The following is a 21,433-nucleotide window of genomic DNA, read 5'->3' on the forward strand; positions in this document are numbered from 1 at the left end:
TATGTACCTATCTAATTTTACCTTCTGTGTTCCCCATTAAGATACTGCGGTGAAGAGTATTACACAAATGCCCTGATTCACTCAAAAATTAGGGCATGGACGTACAAGCCACTGGGATGCAAAGAACACAGCCAAGCTCTCATTGACTTAACAGTAAGAACAGGATAGTATACCATGGTCTGTCCTTCTGCCTCCACTTGCAACCCCACACTTCTGTTGAGACTATTAGTTCCTGAATTTGTGTCAATTATTCTGTCAAGGATGAAGTCATTGAATCTGAGGTCATCTAAGCCAGGCCCTTACCTGCTCCAGACTGGCAGAACTCTTCTTACTTCAGCCAAGCTGGGACAGTCAAGGGTGTACGAAAGCAAGACTGGTAGGGCTTCTGGAGAACTCCTGTCTCTTTTGCTATTGCACACATCCCTCCCATAGAATACCATTCATAAACTGGAAACTCTCCATCTTAGAATTGACTCAGTTTTCTGTCACTGACCTAACGCGCTGGAAAGATGTTCCAGAGTCTGACTACTCTGTTGGTTTGAAAAAGTTAAGTAAAAAGGCACTTGAAAATAGCAAAATAACAGTGGAATGAAAGGGGGGGCCAAAAAACTCCATTATATCACTTGAGTTTGCTTCCAAAATAAAGTCTCTAATTAGTAGGCATTGGCCCAGCTGGTATGTAACTATTGCCATTTCTTTAGAGTGAAAAATTGATACTGTGTCTCATCTAAGTTTTTCCAGGAATTTTAAATGTAATTGCGACACCTGAAAATACTTTGCCTGCATTGCTTGAAGATACATGACCATGTAAGGGACTGATTGCAATTTGACCTGTTACCAGACGCTAGCAGTGTCACCGCAGCAAACCTCTTAGCCTCCAGCAACCGTCTGCTTAACCTGCTCCATAGTGGATTACCTTAAATCGCATCACCTTGCATTTTGCTAAGCAAAACACATAAGACCCATGCGATGAATGAAGAAGGTTTTCTCACAACTTATGCACCATTTCATGACATCTCAGCCAGATGGGTATGTTGGAATTAGTTTATGAAGAGCAGAAATTGGGTTTTTTTGAGAAGTGTATCTGCAAGATTACATTGCTTTGCTGCTGAGTGTTGTTTTGTGGTAGAAAGGCCACTGCAGTCTTTCCAGTGCCAGTACACCTACAAAATTTGGTGCATGAAATAAAAATCTTCATCAATATTATATATTAGTGGCATGACATGCAAAAGCTAGATTCTTTTGTTTAAACCTCAAAATAAGCACCAAATCCTTGCAAAACACTGTGACAGAATTAACTGGACAAAAATAGTTTCCTGGGATCTGAAGTTATAATGGCAGCCACTTAGCTGAATACAAGTGAGAAACAAGACATGATCTTTCATCCCAAATAAGTAAGGTTTTACCAAGTAGAAGCTAAAATAATGTTAAAGTAGTGCTTTTTTAATAATATTACATTGTTAAATAAACCCTAAGGTTGCTAATTGCCTTGTAAAAGATAGGCTTTCTCACAACTGGTTTTGTCTTACTGTACTTCACAACCGAAGTGTGCTGCAATAGCAAGTACCAGGGAACAGCATCCTTTGCCCTTGACGTGCACTTTTGAAGCACCAAGATGATCCCAGTTAAAATAACCTTCAATTCCTGTACTTCTAAGATCTATTTTTTTTGCATTTCACTTGGTTTTTAAGCAATCCCTGAAATCTCATGTGCCCTTGAACCTCAGCATGAGGCTAAAGTAGAAATTTAAACTGCCTTCCCAACACTGACCTGCCTCCATTCCTCATCCTGCAACAGAAGGATCATGGCTGGGGCAGGAATCTGCAACACCTGGGGCAGATTCAGCTCTCTGGGGTTGCTCACATGCCAGAGAGGAGGGAGCTGCCCTTTGCTCTTCAGGCAGCTGTGGCCACTGCAGCATGGCCCTAGCCAGACCTCACGGGGCCTGTGGCTAGACCCTGCCCCATAACCAACGTGCCACCAACCCACCCATTAAAAAAAGAAAAGAAAGAAAAAAAAACCCCAAACCGACTCCGTGTGCTCTAGATGCTGCAAGAAACGGCCCTGACCTTCCCCTCCGTCCATCCCCACGTATTTTGGCCTCTGGCAAGCTTGGCCTGTGACCCTCCCTGCACGCCCGGCTGCTCTGCCCACCCCCCGACGCCCCTCAGCTGCGTCCCCAACCGTTCCTGAGGCTTCGGTGAGGGAGGCAACCCCTTCAGCCTGCCTGCTGCCTGACCAACACCTCTTGGCTGCCCACCGCCACTTTCCCCCCGTGCCTATCCACAGCCCCGCTGTGTAAATGATTGTGGCACCAAGGCATCTTTCGCTGTGCGGTTTGTTGGTTTTTTTTCTAATATCGGTGTTTTGAAGGCGCAACGGTCCACACGTTGTTTTTAATCCCCGGGAAGGGTGCCGGGGGCGAGCGGTAGACAGCTCGGCGAGGCCGCCCTGCCGCCTCACTGCCTGAGACGACGGGCTGCGGCAGAGCTTGAGCAGGGCCGCCCCTCACGCCCAACCGGACGCGCGGAGGGGCGGCAGGAGGGGAGGCTGCGGCGCGGGCGGCCGTAGCGGAGGGGGCGCTGTCAGGCCCAGCCGCACCGCCGGCGCCGGAGGAAGGCCGCGCTTGGCCGGGCGCGCCCCGCCCGGGAGGGGAAGTGAAACCGAAATGCGCAGCGGGGAGGGGAGGAGAGAGGAGGGGGCGGGCGGTGTCTGCGCCACCGCTGCCTCGCCGTCCGCCGCGGCTCTGGCCGCCGCCCCGATGTCCCACAGCGCGCGAAGGGGACAGCAGCAGCAGGAGGAGGAGGAGGAGGGGGCGGAGGGGGAGGGGGCGGAGGAAGGAGCGGCGAGGGGCAGCCAGGCGCGGCCCAAGAGCCATCTGGAGCCGGCGGCGAGCGGTGGCAGGACCCACGACCGGCATGAGAGGAAACGGAAGAGGCAGGAGGCGCAGCAGCTCCAAAAGCTCCAGCATCTGGAGTCCTTGTAAGGAGCGGCGGAGGGGAGGCTGCCCGGGGGGCCGGAGGGCGCGCAGCCCCCCAGCTCCGCTCTGAGCCGCCTCCCCCCGCCGGCGTTTGGGGCTCGTTCCCAGTGCAGGGTTGGGTTTTGGGGGGGGGGTGTTGTTGGTTGTTTTTTTGTTCCCCCTCCGGCCCCGCGGGAAGCAGGGGCCCGTTCCCTTCTCGCAGCTGCGGCTCCAGCTCCGTCAGATTTTAAAAACAGGGCCCGTGCTTACAGAGAAGCAGGTCTGTGTTTCAGTCGTGTACCTGCTGCCTCTCTCCGAGAGCAGCCAGCCCCCCCCCGGTGGCTCCGGCCACCCGAAAGCCGCTCAGGCGGTACAGCAGCATCCCGACGGGGCTCCGGGGCCACTCTTTAAACTGCTTGGGGACTTCATAAGGATTTGGGGGCGGGGAGGGAATGGGTCTCTTCCAGGTTTCTAGAAGTCTGGTAGGTTGCAGCGTAGAAGCAGAGGTTGTTCAGCCGGTTTCCGCTAGGATGGATTAAAAAAATAAATAATAGAAAAGGTTTGAGATCTGCCTAATGACTTCATCAGTAGCCCGAGGTGCTGTAAAAGGTTTATGCTATTTCATTGGAAAGGGGTTAATAGAATAAAAAGATCAGAAGGTTCACAAGAACGTGATTTTTTTTTCTTCCTTTACAAGTGGAAGTAAACTCAAAGTTATTGTTATAAATACCTGTTCATAGTGCGTTGGCGTGTAACTCCTAAGCACATGCGCTTTCTCAGTTGCTGTGCTCAATGTAGCACCTGCTTGCTATTTGGATTTTAATAAATTTTATATGTACTATTAAACTGCAGAGCAATGCTGCAGGAAAGATGGTACTTCGGTCCGTAAGGTTCTGTCTTTAGGTTTAAGACAGAGAAGAAGATGAAATTATTATTATATACTAGGTTTGGCTGGCAAAGCTAGATGTAAGGAACTCTCTGACTTGACATTTTCAGCCAAGTATGTCTCTTTACTCCAGCACTGCTGAATCATAAATTTGGATCAGTGAGATCTTGGGGAGGAGTGCTACAGAAAGAGGAGAGAATTACGCATTTATGGTAACGGAAGCTGAATTGGATGTACCACACATCCCCGTAAAGCAGTGCAAAGAAAGTAGTTGTTCCCCCACAAGAATATGAATCTGAAGGATGTTTGCAAGAGATGTGTGTGGTGTTATGACAGACACTCTGTCTCAGCCTGCTTGCATCCAGGTATCCGTGTTTTGCTGTAGTTCTTGGTGATTATTGATAAAGTAAAATTTAAGGGAAAATGTGAAGGTTTTAACTCTATACCATTGAAATACTGTATTTTCTCAATCTATTTGTCTGTGCTCAGCTGCAGAGTAACAGCATTTCTATTGCTTTTCAGCTATGAGAAACCTCCCCCAGGGCTAATTAAGGTTGGTAACTGTATTGCAGTAAATTTTTAGCATTACAAGGGATTTTCACACAACCTGTCTTTTAACCATTTATCTTAAGTGTCTACGTTACCTATATAAGTTGCAGAGAAAATTAGATGCTTCCAGGGGAAAGCTCAGAGCTCCTCAGTTACAGACCAGCCTCTTTGACTTGGTGAATCCAGAGTGAAATGCCCAGAATTGGATAGGATGATACCAGTTCTTTCATCACCTCTTAGCATGCACACTTAATGCAGTATTTAATAGTGCAGATAGAAGGGAGTCATTTATGGTGAAGCAGATTTTCAGTTTGAATGGCATCTTCTCAGGATTCTTTTCCATTGCCTATGCTCAAATATTTGTGTAAAAATACTTTAATAATGATCATTGCTTTTGCCAAATTTATATACCTAAGCCATAATCTAGTGCTTTTAACCTAAAAAATACTGCTCTGTGTTGTAAAGGCTGTTTTAAATTGTTATGTCTTGTTAGCAGGAAGAGGAAAAAGAAGTCTCTCCTTATCTGTTAAGTTTTCATTTATATTATTTATTTAAATAAATTACTAAAATACACAGGAAGGAATGGAATTAATATGGCAATAAAATTCAGACTGGAAGATTCAAGGCTGAGGGAAAAAGAAAAGTACTTAATGCTGTGAAAAGGGTCAGGTGTTTTGGATCCTTTATGTGTTACAAGAAGAAGAAATGTTACAGGGGAAATAGGTTCCATATTAAGTGAAGGCCTGCACACTTGGAGTATTAATTTTTACAAAGTTAAAAAAAAAAAGTGATTTTATTGTCCTTGTCTTTTTCTATAGGAGAATGAAATAAAACCAGAAGACTGCATACCTGATGTACCAGGCAATGAAAGTGCACGAGAATTCCTGGCACATGCCCCAACAAAAGGGCTTTGGATGCCTTTGGGAAAAGAAGTCAAAGTCATGCAGTGTAAGGCTGAAAATATTCCAGATGTCATTGGACCTTCATATAGCCATCCGTATACTCTGGGGGAGGGCAGAATGTCTGGTGGACAGATGACAAGGTCCAGGTAGATTGGCATCACATTGATAATAAAGCAACTGTTATCTTGAAGGCTGTAATAGCCTTTCCTTTTATGGATGTTACATTTATCAACATAATATTTGTATCTCTCTGTTTGTTCCAACAAATCAAAAATATTTTGCATAAATATGGGGTTTTTTTCTTTTTCTTTTCTTCTTCTTCTGATCTGGCTCAGAGGTGCAATTCACTGCTGCTTCTCTTTTTAAAGGTTGGAGGTGTAAACGTTATGGACACAGAACAGGAGATAAAGAATGCCCATTCTTTATTAAAGGCAATCAGAAATTGGAACAATTTAGAGTAGTGAGTACAAATACTGTAGTATTATTGCTTGTTTTTTTTTAATACTGATGATGCATAATCTTGCAAGTGAAGAGAAGCCTGTTAGATGATGCTTTATTAAGGACTTTTCCTCTGTCTGTACTATAATACAGATGCCGAAAATCTAATAAAGAAAAATAGCTACAGACATGTTTGGATGTTTGACTACTTTGCAGAAAATCTGCTCTTCAGGAGGAAAATTAGTAATTTTTACATTTAAATTGGAAATCTTCAAGAACCTCTTTCAACCATTACATTCAGTTTTTGTGATTAAAGTGTCAACGTAATAAAAATTGTTTAGCCAAGCTTGAGCTGCCCATATTGCAGCTGCTTCAGGCCTTCCACTTTCACTGTGAACAATCACATCATGAAGCCTGTTGTCTAGGTCTGTAATCCAGTAGTCTACAAGTCTGATCTCTTGCTACATGAGGCTACATCTCAGTTCTGCAGATTCTTTCTGTGTGACCTCTTTAACTGTTCCTGTTGCTCTGTGTTGTTAACCTATATTTCAAGCTGTCATCACTTTGTGTCATATATCCTCATTTCTGTCCTTGAAAAATCTAATCTGGTCTCATTATGTCCAGATACTGGACTTGTACTGATTGTACGCTGCTGCAAAGAGTATTTTTAGCCCTCTCCCATGACCAGATATTCTTCATTTTTCCTCAGGCTTCTTCTCTGTTGCATCAAACTCTTGCTGTACATCCAACACCCTTCATGGTGCATTCCCAACACCTTTATTTGCTACTGAAATTTTAATTCCCACCTCTGGTCTGCATCTGATATCTCCTCTCTGTTGAACTTGTTTGCTTAATCTTCCAACAGAAATGATCACCCCATCTTTTTGCCGCATTCTTGCATGGCATAAGCTCACCTTAAATGTCTGCAAAGTTTATTTGCTATCTTCCTTCACAACTATCTTTTGTTGCAATGCCTGTTTAATTTTAAAATAACCAATTTAAGAACCAATAATGGTAGCACATAGCATGCTAGGACAACTCCAACTTCATTATCCGCTTGTCTTATATTGCTTGCTCCTTTATTCCTGTGTGTTTGTATCCAAATTTTTAAAATATGCTGTAAGGGCACAGCTCATTACTTTGAACTCCAATATTCCACCTCTGTCTAGCTATTCTTGTAGTATTTGTATGGGGTTCTCTTAGTTAACTGTGATTGGAGAGGGTAAGAGGTAGTATATACCTAAGGAGAGTCCCCTTCATTGGTGATGTAACTAGATAAGCTTTTGCTAAAGTAAGAAAAACAGTTCAGATTAACAATATTAAGTCTGAGAGCATACTTGTGAATCAAGAGCTTGCTAAGTGTATTTCATCTTTTGATAAAAGCCTCTTGCATTGTGTTGCTTTGGTTTATTTTTTTAGGAAATAAAACAGTCAGTGATAAATATTTTTATTTACCAACACTGGATTTTCTGTTTTCCACTTTAAAGGCACATGAAGATCCAATGTATGATATAATAAGGGAAAATAAACGTCATGAGAAAGAAATGAGGTAAGTGTGTCTCTGTAGGAAACTGCATTTTCAATTTGGTTTTCTTTTGATAACATGATACTAATGTATAGGTGAAATTTTGATAGAAGCTTACCCTTATCTCAGAACATTTTTTTAGTGACAGTTTCTTCATGTTGGCAGAGACTAATGCATTTCTACTTTCTCAGTAATCACTCAGTAATACTTCCTACCTCTTTAATTCTATTTGCTTCTATATTTTTTCCCAAAACAAAGTTTAAAGAGGAGTCATATTCAGTTACACAATAATATTCAGGTACTTGGGTTTAGTTTTGGTTTAGGCCTAAAAAAAAGTTTGATTTTTTTTTTTTTTTTTTTTTTTTAATTTCACTGACTTCACTAAGGTGTTTTCAAAAATTCAGTGCATCAAAGTACCTTCAGTAGACACAAAGGGGTGGGTTTAGAAAGCTAGTTCTGGGCACCTGATGGTGTTCCCCATGTAAGGTTGATATTCAATGTATAAAGCAGCAGAGTTTTTAATGCTTTCTTACTTGAACTGCATCAGTGAGGTAACTGAACAAACTATAGGTAGCCCATAGACTTGTACTGCTGCTGTGGGTGTGTTGCTTTTTTTTTTTAAAAAAAAAACACACCAACAACAAACAAATCCTTGGAGCAGGTACTGAAGACAACAATAAAACAAGCAAATAGTTTGTCCCCATTTGCCAGTAATCCATGAAAGTTCAAAGGAAGAGTGCCTGTCAAAAATACCTCTGCATCTAAAGTGGAGTGTACTCCATCAGCTTCACTGACATCATCTATGGATCAGCAGGGCAATGAATATCAAAATATCATAATCCCAGTATGCATCTGTGTATGGATAAGCATAGAACTTCTTATGGTGGCCTGCTGATAGCTGTTGCCTCATTGTTTTGCACGCATAAATATTGGCCAATAAGTTAGTCTGCCTTTGATATCCCGTGGGATGGAAAGTCCCTGAGAACAGAACATCTGCTTGTCTCAAAAGAGGTTACTTTTATCAGTCTGTGAAAATTGTAATCAGTGTGTAATTCAGCAAAAGAGGAAGTATTCCCCTGCCCTTTGCATGCAGCTTCCATTTTTCAAGGTAGGAAGGAAGCAGATGAAAGCTAGAATAAATTACTACACGTAGAGGAGAGCTAGAAAAGATTCTCATTCACATGTTTTAAACTCAGGATACAGCAACTGAAGCAGCTCCTGGAGGACTCTACCTCAGAAGATGATGATGATAGCAGTGATGACAGTGATGAGGATGAAGGTGGCAGCAGCTCCACTTCCTCAGAATGTAGAGATAAACACAAGAAAAAAAAGAGAAAGAAGGAAAAGAAAAAAAAAGAAAAGAAGAAGAAGAAAAAGAGGAAGCATAAATCATCTAAATCCAATGAGAAGTCAGAATCTGACAGCAGTCAGCTGCTGTATGTTCCTTGATCCCTACTTGCGAACTGCAAGGAAAGATCCAAAGAATGAGGAAGAAACCACCAGAAAGGGCTTTATTAAAAACTCAGAACATACAGATGGTTACACACAGCATCCTACACTGGATGTCCCTCTTCTGCCCCTCTGCAGGGCTGCAGCCAGAAAGAAGAGAGCTGCATTAAACAATACTCAATCAACCATATCTTTATGCTGTAAAACCTGTGCTAAAGGTCATCTGTCTTGGTCAAATCAGGCCTCTGCATTGCTGCCTGTGAGTATGAGCAGGAAGCAGTGACTACCAAGGTATTGCCAACAAATCTGCAGAATTAGTAGACTGTCTATTGAAGTGTCTTTTCTCCATGAAGTCATTTGGTTATATACAAAGCCTCATTGTAATGGGACTGCCGTTTGCACCATGCAGAGCACTGAGAGTTCACTTACAGTGCTTTTATTATAAGCAGGTTATACTGTATTTTTTGTTCTCTGCATACTGCCTATGTGAAGTTCAGTGTACTTATCCTGTACTGGCAGCTAGGGAAATAAAGAGCGCTGTTGAACGGGGAAAGAGTTAATCGAGGGGATTTACTTTAAGACAAAATTGCAGTGTCAGCAAGACTTGGTTTTTTTTGTGTAGCAAAATCTCAACATCATCACTGTTAATGTGCACAGTTCTGTAACACCAAACCATAGGAGTGGGAGCCAACTGTAATGATGTTAGATGTTCAACTTTACTGTAAAGAGTAGTGGTTTTAGTTATTTAAAAAGGGGGTTTTCATGTTAGAAATGGAAAAAGATTAATTTCTACGTATACTTCAGTATCAGTTGTTTTGATACATTGGAGGTTTTTTTCCTTTTAAAAAGGCTTGGGGAAATAAATTCCAACTTATTTTTTATGTTTACTAGATTCTATGTAATAATATTTTATGACCCATCCCACAAGAATATAAATGTGTAAGGCTTTCAAAATGGTTTTCAACTATATGCGCATAAGCCACAGAACAGTAGTAAAGAACTTATAAGCAGGAAGAAGGGAAAGTTTTGTGTACTTGATTGACCTTGTGGACTGACCACACTTTTCTTTTAAATAATCTTGCAGACTCGACTAGAAAGATTGAGGTAACTATAAACTGCATTAGAGTAAACATCTCTTTTTGAAACCTCAAGGTACAGTGGTACAAAGGTGTGATTTGAGGACCTCCATGATACATACTGGTACTTTTCAAAAGGAGAAAGAAAAATAGGTCTGCTTTGAAAGGAGTAGGAAGGACTTATATAGAACTTAGTCTCTGTGTTTATGCTTATATTGGAAAAAAAAAAAGGCATGATAAAGCTTTAACATTAGTGGGGTGAACATTAACAGTGAAATCAAGGAACCATAGACTAAAATGCTTTTTTTTTTTTTCTCCCGAGAGCTTTGGAAAAAGAGGACAGGGGAAAGCATACATTAAAATGTGTTTTCTCCCTCCTACATGTCTAAGAGTCATTTAGTAAAAGTGACACACCATTCCTTGGCAGTCATTCACAATACATTCTGGGGAAAAACAAGGTAGTCAAGGCTTACTTACAAAAAGATCCTTTATCTTATTCCCAGAGCCTGAATGTGGGGTTGTGTTTTATCCTCCAGTATTATTTAGCAAATTTCCCTGTGATTTACTGGTGGCTTCTGATAGTTCCCTGTATCAGCATCATCATTGACAAATTCAAAGCTCCTGGCTCTTCCACCAGAAGAAGATTTAACATCTGAAATAACACAAAGAGATTTATAATGGACTGGTTCTCTGCATTGCCACATTTGCTGCCGAGAAAATCCATGTGTTTCTAGCACTAGTAATTGTTGGACAGATGCTGAAAGCCACAGCTACTATTCACCTGATGCATTCCAAGAGAATTCTTACTCAAGTTTGTCTAGAGCAGAGCTAACCTAAAGATCTCTTCAGTTACTTCAGCTTTTCTCATTTCAGATTCTTCCGAAGTTTAGTTTAATAAAAACAAATTCAGTTTTTCCTTAGTCTGTCATCCCATTCCTTGTTAATGTGTCCTTCCCATTTTACCTACCAGGGTTTACTATTTAAACAATCCAGAAAAATACCATAAAAGACCATTTCTAACTTGTATCAAATGCAATTTAAATATCTGGGAATCATCCAAGAACAGCAGTATCATGTTTTTTATTCTCACATGGCAATACTTGAAAAAGATCACACATTTTTGAGCTATCCACCTCATCTAGATCAGCCTATTTCCATTATTCATAAGATAGGTCAGCAGAGACCTAGCTTTATCATCCTAGTTCTATAAAAAGACTTTCCTGCAGTGAGTTGCCAAGGACAGTATCAACTGTAGTAGAAGTTATCAGTAAGAAGTCAGGGAACAGGGCACACCACTGTTGTAAAACCTTCTGTTTCGCCTTCAAAGTCCATCTCTCTAGCTCAGGGTCTCCACAGAAAAAGAAGGGGAGGAGAGGGGAGCATCACATCAATGCAGTGCGTTGGTTTTAGTCCTCAATCATGCATTTGAAGAGACTAAGATCTGAGGAACTACCTTGAAACTTCAAGTCAGCACTTGACTTTATACAGCTTTAACTATATTACTCTACACTGACAAAACCAAATCTAGCCAAAAATCCAGCTGATGGAAGAAAATCTTGTACTTATGTCCACATCATATAGACAAACTATGATATGAGATGACATTGACGGGCTTCACAATCCTGCAGAGCTTAAGAACAGGGCAGCAGTAAATGGTACGCTATAATAGTATTGATGCACATACATCCCTGTCATAAGCTTTTTTGCTTCCCCGTATAGATGGAATACAAGAAGTCTCAAAGTGCAGTTCTATTAAATTTATTTAAATAGTGGACATGCAAATTGTAAAAAGGTGACTTCAGCGTTGTCCTCAGTCTTTACAGTGCTACTTCTTACCCTTTAAGAGTGCACAGCGCAAAGTATACAAGAGAATAATAATTGAGTTTTGAATTTATGCAAACCTCCGATACAATTTTTTTTTCCCTCCTGCCCCATTATTTGCAGTTATCTCTTCTTATGGAGGAACTTTCTTGTTCCATGTCCTAAAGAAAAAAGGAAAAAAAGGAAAAAGATTAAGGTATGCATTCTCCCTCCAAATAATATATGTCAATTTGCTTCTAAAGACCAACTGGATGCCAGTGATTGCCTTTTTCTATTGCAGGAAGAGACACTGATGGTTGATACTAGAACTATGTACTCAACTTCCCAGCAAGGATAAATTCTGCAGGAATGGTGTTGGACTTCAGAATATCCCAGTATAAGAGATAGATAAGAGTTCCATATGAAACTCATAGCATATTTTCATTGTGCTCTTCTAAATACATTGTTGAACACATACAAGAAACACCATTTCTGGGGCAAATATAAGAAGTATTTTGGGATTATGCAAGCTTCCTGGATGGTTTTACTAAAAAGGATCAGCAATTAAAGGTTTAACACTGATGTTCAAATAATCTGACTTCAGGACTGATGTCAGTTTTGCTGCAGTTTAAGTTTTTGTTTCCAACCTTGCAAACACATGGAAGTGTAATCCTCTGTTTAATATATAAGAGACAGTCTTTAACTCATGTATTTCCTAACTGAATATTCAAGTTTGCTTAACTATGCCAGCTTGTTCTTTTCCAGAAGGAACTCTGATCTTTTAGGTAGCTTCTTGTATGTAATGACCCTTTTCAATTTATAACCTTTTCAGACTCTCCCACAAAAGCATATTTGTTATTCAACCTGCTTAATGTGATTTTTTCCTTCCATTTTTCTTCCCCAACTTCCTCCAAAGTAGCAAGAAGTCCCTACTCCATAAAGTTGAAGTTCTTAAGAATTATCTATATGCATTGGTGTTGTATCAAATTACAGTATTTTGGCTGAGACAGACCTGTAGGTTAAAGAAAAGGATATACTGCAAAGTGACACAGGACTCAACATATAAAAAAGTTAGTAGAACAGTTTGAAGATCAACTAGACTAAAATAGCAGTGTTTGGTGGGTTGTTCCCCACACATACGCCTTCCCTTAAATAAAGAGAAGGAACTTAACCTGGTCAAAGCTACAACAGTATTCATAGCAAGGTAAGTGTTCAAAGCTTAGCTTGCTTTTTTTCCTCATCTAATCTGCATACATAGCATTTGCTATAATTTCACAAGCTATCCAATATCCTTGCAGTTCAAACCAAGAACCATTAGTTCCCAAGAAAGTAATGGAAAAACTGCTTATAACAGTCATTTTTGTAGCTTGTAACTGTATACCAACCTTTGTGTACACTGCTTTTGAGCATCTCCCATGCTGCTTCTTCTGCCTCACATCTTGTGTCTCTGCGTTTTGAAGGTGGCTTGCCTATTCTTTTCTTCTTTGGTTTAACCAAAGGTGGGCACCCTAAATAGCAAGATACAATTGGTATTATTTCTCCAAAGCATAGTCTTAAAGGAAATTTAAGCTTGACTTTCCCCAACTGGTATGTAGTGTTCTTCTTTCTCCCTTCTCTCTATGCGCCCATTTTAATGGCAGATAAAACTGACACTACATATGTCAAGCAATAGTCTTATATGTCTACAGTATTTAATCACTGTTTAACCATAATTCTGGATGCCTTTTATTTTGGGTCATAACTTGGATAGGTGTAAATGTGGCAAAAAAGAACCCAGTGAGAGTTGGGTAATTCTGCTCTAGTGCACTTTCCAAGTGTTTGAGACTAGTTGATAGCTGTCCAAGTGACCCAACTCGCCCATTGTCTTTAAAAAACTCAATTCTTCAGACCTGTTAAGTTGTGCACCACAGGTACACAGTTCAAGAAATCAAATTTAGCATCAATATTACTGCTAAAGCAACATATCTCATTTAGCCAAACCCCCTTACTTGCAGGGCACTTAAGATTAATTTGAAGAAATGAGTCCTAAGATAAGCAACATTTTAAAAAGGTTGTCATTTTACTAGCACTTCTGAGGCATCCATTGGCATGAACAGCATTCAGAAGAAACTGATTCCTGCTTCCTAATACTGAATGTGACAGCTTCTGCAAACTACATAGGCTGGAAAAAGAGGAAGAGAAAGCAGAGAGCAACACAAAGGCCAAACATCCTCAGTATGCTGCACCATCTATGACTTGAAAAGGGAGAGGGGACATGCTGGAAGTTAAAGGTAACAATATTTTAGAACTATTTTACTATTCTTATGAATTGCTGTAAGGAGCTAAGAACAGTGCTGCTGAAGTAAAATGTTTTCAACTTTCATAGAGCAGGCTAGTATATAAAAATCCCACAACAATTTGAAGAAGGATAGGAAGGATAGAAAGCTTCCAATGCAGGAGACAAATCCCAAACCCCAACATACTCAAGCAGGAAAGCAATGCAGAGAGAGAACTCTAAGGAGTACACTCTGAAGAATAGTCCGCTGGGCTGTTGATACAGGAAACCTGATGTATATTATCACTGAACTGAAGATAGGCAAGTCATCAGTCTATTTGGAAAATAACTTCACACTCGGTTATTTGATAGAGCAATACTGTGATACTTGAAAGCCTGTGACCCAGGAGATTAGTAATACTTGGACTACAGCAAATTCTACAGTTGTTCCAACAGCACTTACACCAAGAAACACCCTTGAAGAACATCTAGAAAGAAAGCTGAACTCCAAGCAGACCTTAATTGTAAAAAAAACAAAACAAAAACCAAAACACCCCCCCATACCCCCCCTCCAAAAAAACAACAACAAAAAAACCCCCGCCAAAACCCCACGAAACCACAAACAAAAAACCCACAAAACCATTCTGCTTTGGGAGGAAAGAAAAAGATATTGGAAACTATCTAACCTTTTACTTTGTTAGAATTAACTTTGAATTGTTCATCTTTTCCTTAACCACATCAAGATGATTTGCACTCAGACACCCTTTAGCAGTAGGGGGACATGCTAGTTTCTCTGAACATTGGCCTATAGAGCTATCACACATGAATTCCTATATAGAAACATATGTTCTACTCATCAAGATTAGGAACTACCACTGTGTATGCACTCCAGAGAAGCATTATCCAGGTGAAGAATTAATACTACAGTTTATGGCAGTAGCAACTCTGCAAAATAAAGGCTTTGCTTGGCCACGTTAAAGCATTCGATGCTTTGATTTCCCATGGTATCTTTAAAAAAAAGTAGCTATAATGCATCCTTATTCACATGTTTGAGTTTGAGAAGGATGTAAATATACCCTGAGATGTACTGACTGACAGGCATTTCATCAATATCAGAACAATGATAATTAGTTTTATTATCTTCAAATCTTATCCCAATATCATAAACTTGCTGTTTTGTATCGTATCCTTTTGAATGTTCCTTAAGAACAGAAACACATTGAGGAAATAATTTGTACCTTGGTCTTTGCTCTTGGCTGGGGATGAGAGACTACCATGTATTTGGCTGTTAAGTTTGGGTTTAGCACCACTTCTAATCCAATACTCTTCAGGTGGTATCCTCATGTTCTCCCTTAACAGCCTTCCTAGTAAAAAAAAAAAAAGTTGATTTAAGATCAGTATTTAGTTTTGCTAATGTTAATATACTGTTTGATCCACAAGTCAGAATGCAAAGCTAACTACTGAATCTAATTGTAAGAGTCTATTAAAATAAAAACATAGTTTTCTGGAGACCACAGTTGACAATAATTACAAGCTACTTTAATTCTACAGATTCTGAACAAAGAAAATAAAGTTCAAGAACACTAAGCCTGTTGTTAGATCACTCTGGTTTAGATTCCTTTCACAATACAAGACTGTACTAAACAGCAGCCACTTACTGAAGTACCCACATAACCAGTTATGACCCCTGGCTGATAACTCTGCTTAGTCTCAGTTCAGATGAATCCAATTTCTACCAATATCTACCTTTGAGTAAACAAATTGTTCTTTTCCAGATCAAATTTAGTATAGTTTCACACTGATTTTATGAAAATTCAGCAAATCTTCTGTTGCTAACAGTAACAGAACAGCAGCTACAATAAAAAAAAAATTTAATGGTTTGACACCTCTTCTGCAGAGAAGTTACACAGGGTATGGCTGCCAGATTATAATGAACTTAATCTTGTTTAAACCACCTGACATGGATCCGTGATGAGAGAGTCAGAATGTTTGTATAAATTTAAATGCTGAGTTTCCAAGATATTATCAAACAATGGTAAATGTGTAGTTTAAATAACCTGCAGCTTTTCAAATGAAAAAATTGCCACTAATGTCAGAAAGGTAAGCATATCAAACTCAAAGGAGAGTTGCTGCGAAATTCTCTGCTGGTTGTGAAGATGCAGAATCCTCATGCAATAGGTAAAAAATTGCAGTGAACCCTTTTTGCCTCAAAAAAATATTCTGCAGTATTTCTGGCTCTAAGCCAGACCTGAAGCTACAACATTCTCCCATCTGCCCACTGGCTCAAACTACAATTTGCAACTGCAATTAGGTGTTCTTTGTGTGTGCTATTAAACAGCACTTCATCCTCGGCAATTAGCTTACCTCCCAAGAATTTCCGTAGCATTCGCTGCTGTTCAAGCCCTTCTCTTCTTGCTGTAGGCCTCTTTCTTCCATAATACCCATAGTCACTGTACACAACTTCATCTTGCTCTTTCTCCTTTGGCTTGTAAACTACACCAATGTTTTCACCAAGCCCACTCCTACTTTTTATTTTCTCTTGAGCAGGCCAGCTAATTAATTGAGCCGGTATAGCATTTTTAGGTGGCTTCCAAAGCACCCTCTCGCCAACTTGGTAGAAACGTCCTTTACTAGGTGTCAAGAATCCATATGGAGTGGCTTCTTGAAAGAAATATTCAATTTCATCCATGTCATCCTCCTCCTCCTCCTCCTCTCCATCTTCCTCCTCCTCCTCTTCTCCCCTCACAGAGTATTCTTCAAAGTCCTCAACTTCTGACAAACTCTTAGCTGCTTTTTTGAGAGAATTAATTTTTTTCTGACTAGAAGATCTAGGAAGGGCTACCAGCTTTCTATCTTTACTGTAAGCCTCTTTAATCTTCATGGTTGAAGAGTTTTTGACATCTTGGTCATTCAAGCTGTTCGTCTGCTCCGTTCCTACCACTGCATCTTCATTAAGGGACCCGCCACTTTTAATTTTCTCTTTCTCTAAGCCCTCTGTACTTTTCTGGAAAGTGTACGTGCTTTTCTGAAGCACATAGTCAGGGACAAAATAAGACACTGGGGCATTATCAATTGATGAGCCTTCCTCTCTGGAGGACATGTCATCAGAAGAAAGACTGAGTACACTTTGACGTTTTCTTTGTGGCAAACAAACGTCGTAGTTGTAGTTTGTGTCCATATGGTCCAAATAAGCCAGCCAACTGTTAGAGGGAACATACTTCTCAATTGATTCATCACACCAAATACTTTTATCTGTTTGGCTTTCATTGGTTGTGCTGTGGCTTAGATTCAGGTTTTTCTGCTGAAAATTCAAGTCACTCATTACCTCCATGCTAGATGGAAGTAGTCCTGCTTGTTGAATAAAGCTGGGCTCTTCCTGAGAAGTTTTTGAGCCTGTGGATTTTTTAGAGCTAGATTTCTTAGCTACTACCACATCCTGTCTTACCACTGGTTGATCTATGCTAACAGATCTTGCCAGCTCTGTGATTTGCACTGCCATGGTTTCACCTGGGGGGGATTTTGCCCATTGACTTGTATTCATCTGCTTTTCTGCATCCAGCTTCACTTCATTATTTTGGACCTCTTTTTCTGGCACAGTTTCAGCACCCTGTTTTGAGGGGAGAACAGCTTTTCTTTCATCTAAGGAAGCTCCTGGCACTGTTTTCTCCCCTTCTTGAGGGCTATATATCATTCCTTCACATGAGCTAACAGAAAATAAGTCACGCTGCACTATATTCTCTGGGACTGGTTTACCACTTGCCACATCATACAAAGGGATAGTTTCTTTAAAGGACTTCCACAGTTGAATAGCTGGAGAGCCATTTCCATATTCTATTCTCACTTCTTCCTTCTCAAAGGCATAGCTTCCAGTAGGAAGACTTCTATACTGTGCAGAGCTGGAAGGGCTCCTGTTATGAAACTCTCTGTCTACCATAATGGAAGATCCAGATGAATCTTGTTTCTCTGAAGTACTCTCAGTCTCTGTACCTATACCAGAAGAAACACAGGCTGTATTTCCTGCATCACAACCTTTCGTTTCTGTATGGATATCTTGGTGGGTTTTTTGCTTGTTTTCAGGCTGTCTAGGATCAGTCTGTGTTTCTTTTGTCTCCATTTTTTTCCCAGGGGTATTATAGTGTCTAAATCTTGTTGCATGATAAAACATAGGGGAAGGTGAGGGAGCATTAAAATAAGGCCTTCTGTTAATTCTTGCATGCATTGGATGCTGTGGAACAAAAAATCCAGGGTACTCATGGAACGCAAGAGAATAAAATGGAAAATATGGATTTCCACTTCGGAAGCCTAGACATTGGGGATTGAAAAAAAAATAAAGACAAATATATCTTCTTTCTGAAGTCATTATGATTAATATCTGCTTGCATTCACAGGGACAGCTACAAGATCAGACACATAGGCAAGTAAAACACTCCACCTGTCAATGCTTGGAAGCAAATGTGGTGCAGAAATCCAGAGAGAGTTCCTTATTATGGAACAGCTTATCTGGACAGCTACACTTTAACCAGAGGTTGATTTTATTCCTTGGAACATATACTAATTAGCTTTCCATACTTTTTTAAATTATTTTATGGACTATGCTATAGCATTGTCTTTGAAAAAGACAGCTCCAGATAGAAGTTAACATAGGTATACTATTTACAAGATACATTTAACAATATTGTTTCTGTGTGGATTTTTAAGTTTCTATTTACCCATACCTATAATGCGTGCATGCATGTATGGAACTCATATAAACATGCATGTTAATTGTTAAGCATATTCTAGAGCTCTGTATCTGTAGGATAACGATTACTTAATATTTTACTTGGTTTCCATTCTCCAGAAACAGATGCTTTCCAGCACACAAGCTATGTATTTAACTAATACTTCAGAAATCAGATCTTTGATAACCAAAACATTACATTAATGCTACCTTAAGCTCCCAAGAAGCTTATTAACACAAATACACGTTTGTTTCCTCCACTCTAGCAGTAATTTACTAAGCAAAGCTACCACAGATAGTTCTTATTTACCTTACCTGGAGCAGGTACACAGTACGGACTGTATGCATGACTGAGGTACCATGGATTTGGAAAAGGCTGTTGTGCTGTTGGCTGTGCATAAAAAAAGGGTCTTGTGTGGTTTGTGGAATATGATCCACTTTCTGAAGTTGAGGCAGTATTCATTTTTTTTTTAATCACTGAAAGAGATAAATGATCAGGATTAACCACTTTAAAAACTGTGTGACCTAATGATTTTTATGCTCTGTCAGAATTCAGCAGACATTCCTCTCCCAGCCCAATGAAACCAGATCTTTCCAGAAAAAGACTACTGTCTTCCAAACAGAAAGTAGAAAACTGACATTACTATCAAGGTCAAAGATTTTAGTTCTCCTTTGCTAAGCAAGCTTTTGTATGCAGCTTTCGATATTAGTGGTTTAAGCCAACCTTAAAACACATTTTAAAGCCACAGGAGAGTCACAGGACCAGTAACTTTAGTGTAGTCTTATATACGCTCATCCACATAAGGAGTACTCCAGACAGTTAAAAAGTAGCCTTCAGTCAAGTAGCCTTGAGCAAGAGGCCTCAAAAAAAAAAAACCAAAAAAACCAAACCAAAACCAAACCCCCAACCCAAAAACCAAACAACAGAAGGCTTCATGCATCAGAAATTTGGTGCTTTGTAAAGAAAACACTTCTTAATGCCAACACATATGGTATATTTGAGATCACAATAAGAGCTCTGTTAATTCAGTGTTTGTACTTTATAACGTACTTAAGAACAATAACAGCTAACATAAACCAAGTATTTCAGTGACACCATGCTTCCTTTACTTAAATAATAGGTAACAAAAAAAAAAGCAAAATCCTTATGCATAATTTCAAATTCAAAGCCATACAAAATTCACAAGACAGAACTTCCTCCTACACCTACATATTTCCTCAGTTAACCAATACACTAAGTTCAGCCCATTCCAACCCATACAAGTGATACAACCCTGTCACATATAGCTTACAAGCAAGAATAAAAGAAATTGGAGAACACAGTAGATCTAGTGACTACACACACACACACAAAAAAATCCCAAAACAAAACAAAAAGAGAGAGACAGCAGCTCAACTCTTCGGAGAACTTAAGCACTTCAAAGTTCCAGATAAAAACTTGAATTCAAGACCTGTTACAAACTAGCACACGGTTCAGCCTAGAGTTTCAGAAAGCTTTCAGGAGCACCGGAGCCCTCTTCAGTTTCCATCTAGAATGGCCTATCCAGCCCTCTCTCTTAGACCAAAGCTCCCAGAATTATTTTGGCCTTTGAGGGAGGTGGGGAACCCCAAACAAGCAAAAAGGAAGCCCTACAAAAACTAAGCTATTCCTGCCCCATTAGAGCCCCTCAAAACAGGTCCATACTGCTGCTGCTTACAGCCCAGCAAGAAACTAACCAAGTCCTCAGCTCATCCTCTTTATGGCAGGCAGCTGCTACTTGTCCACTCCCCCTTCCACCTGAGGCTCATTTAACAGTAGCGTGGGGGGCCTTTTTCCATCAACCGGTGGGAGGGACAATCAAAACATGAGGATAGGAATAGTGGTAAAAGCCTTCAGCTGGCATACAGAAAGCTAGCAGTCTCATATTGCAGACATTTAAGCTGCATGCCTAAGTGAATCCAGTATTTCCCTTTTGTAATGCTGGAACTTGCATTTAAAACAAACAAAACAAGGGGGAATATTAACAATCTTCTGCTTAAAACTACTGTTAAAGATGCATTTTTGTAGGGAAAAAACCCCACCAGACAATACAAGGCAAAGTTTACATTTGTTTTGAAAGTTTACCAGTTGATCAGTACTGAGTAAAGGGAGCAATGCTCATCCATCCTAACAGGGCTGAGCAGGCTGACAAATGTGATGTTCTTTCCATGTGAACAAGGGAAGTGCTTATTCCAGTACAGTGTACTCTACCAAGCGTAACAGAAATTTATGAAGTGTGAGGTTGTAATTTGACTCTGCCCTGGGTCTTTACAGGAGATGGGAATCTGAGCGGCCACTTGGGAACTTCATGTGTCTGAATGACAGAGCACTGGTATTGGGAGAGATGGCGAAAGAAGCAAGCACAACGAATGTGAGAAAACTAAAGAGGCGTGGATGCTTAGAGACCATTTACATTTCTAGGTTGGGAAATTCCTGTAATTTCTGTGTTTTGTTTTGGTTTTTTTCCTATAATGTTCAGGTTAAATTTGTCCTTTGCACTAAGGCACAAACTACAAAATGCCTGGGAAGCATTACTCATCTTGTTCCTTGCAGACCTCCCCAGTCAAAGCCTGTCCTTTGCATTAAGGGCAGCTCATGCACTTTGTGTGCGGGTCTCTCATGAGCCTGGTCTGGGATGCTTTGAATCCCCAACTCCTACATTGGTCGGATCAAGTTTTCACCTTTTTAAATTCCTAGCCTTTCTCTTGGTGGATGGACCCAAAGGGAAATAAAAAAAGAAAACAAAAAAACCCCGACTCCCTAGCTTTTTAAGAGTTGCCTGTCTACAGGATTTTCCCTTCCCTTGGGCCAGACCTCGGCCTTCTGCCTCCTCGCATCTCCCTCGACCCTGTCGCT

General features: G+C 40.3%; 2 protein-coding genes across 3 annotated transcripts; one reads left to right on the forward strand and one right to left on the reverse strand.

The window, feature by feature from the left end:
* The first annotated feature begins 2,720 nt into the window (after window positions 1-2,720).
* On the forward strand, window positions 2,721-12,470 carry RP9 (RP9 pre-mRNA splicing factor). Of its 2 annotated transcripts, XR_007508135.1 has the most exons (8): window positions 2,721-2,982; window positions 4,368-4,398; window positions 5,213-5,342; window positions 5,665-5,756; window positions 7,222-7,283; window positions 8,456-8,967; window positions 11,729-11,801; window positions 11,886-12,470. XR_007508135.1 is itself a non-coding variant. In XM_049817196.1 (6 exons), exons 1-6 carry the CDS (start codon window positions 2,762-2,764, stop codon window positions 8,706-8,708), a joined length of 789 nt encoding a protein of 262 aa, XP_049673153.1. In that variant the 5' UTR covers window positions 2,721-2,761; the 3' UTR covers window positions 8,709-9,589. The 2 variants fall into 2 exon arrangements, 1 of the variants encoding a protein (XP_049673153.1); XM_049817196.1 differs by lacking the exons at window positions 11,729-11,801; window positions 11,886-12,470 and having other exon boundaries at window positions 8,456-9,589.
* A 311-nt stretch (window positions 12,471-12,781) lies between these two features.
* LOC126045741 (uncharacterized) lies at window positions 12,782-19,024 on the reverse strand. The gene is made up of 4 exons (XM_049817187.1): window positions 18,874-19,024; window positions 16,203-18,140; window positions 15,077-15,202; window positions 12,782-13,092 (listed from the first exon to the last, which is right to left on the reverse strand). Exons 1-4 carry the CDS (start codon window positions 19,019-19,021, stop codon window positions 12,899-12,901), a joined length of 2,406 nt encoding a protein of 801 aa, XP_049673144.1. The 5' UTR covers window positions 19,022-19,024; the 3' UTR covers window positions 12,782-12,898.
* Between the last annotated feature and the right edge of the window lie 2,409 nt (window positions 19,025-21,433).

Source organism: Accipiter gentilis, chromosome 14 (assembly GCF_929443795.1).
Source record: "Accipiter gentilis chromosome 14, bAccGen1.1, whole genome shotgun sequence".
Classification (NCBI taxonomy): Eukaryota; Metazoa; Chordata; class Aves; order Accipitriformes; family Accipitridae; genus Astur; species Astur gentilis.

Excerpts from the sequence above, each read along its gene's own strand:
- LOC126045741 (XM_049817187.1), bottom strand. The coding sequence starts at position 19,021 with ATGAATACTGCCTCAACTTCAGAAAGTGGATCATATTCCACAAACCAC. Across the intron at positions 18,141-18,873 it reads GTACTGTGTACCTGCTCCAG|GCTTCCGAAGTGGAAATCCA; the intron begins GTAAGGTAAATA and ends CCCAATGTCTAG. Across the intron at positions 13,093-15,076 it reads AGCCAAGAGCAAAGACCAAG|GGTGCCCACCTTTGGTTAAA; the intron begins GTACAAATTATT and ends CTTGCTATTTAG.
- RP9 (XM_049817196.1), top strand. The coding sequence starts at position 2,762 with ATGTCCCACAGCGCGCGAAGGGGACAGCAGCAGCAGGAGGAGGAGGAG. Across the intron at positions 4,399-5,212 it reads CTCCCCCAGGGCTAATTAAG|GAGAATGAAATAAAACCAGA; the intron begins GTTGGTAACTGT and ends CTTTTTCTATAG. Across the intron at positions 7,284-8,455 it reads CGTCATGAGAAAGAAATGAG|GATACAGCAACTGAAGCAGC; the intron begins GTAAGTGTGTCT and ends TTTTAAACTCAG.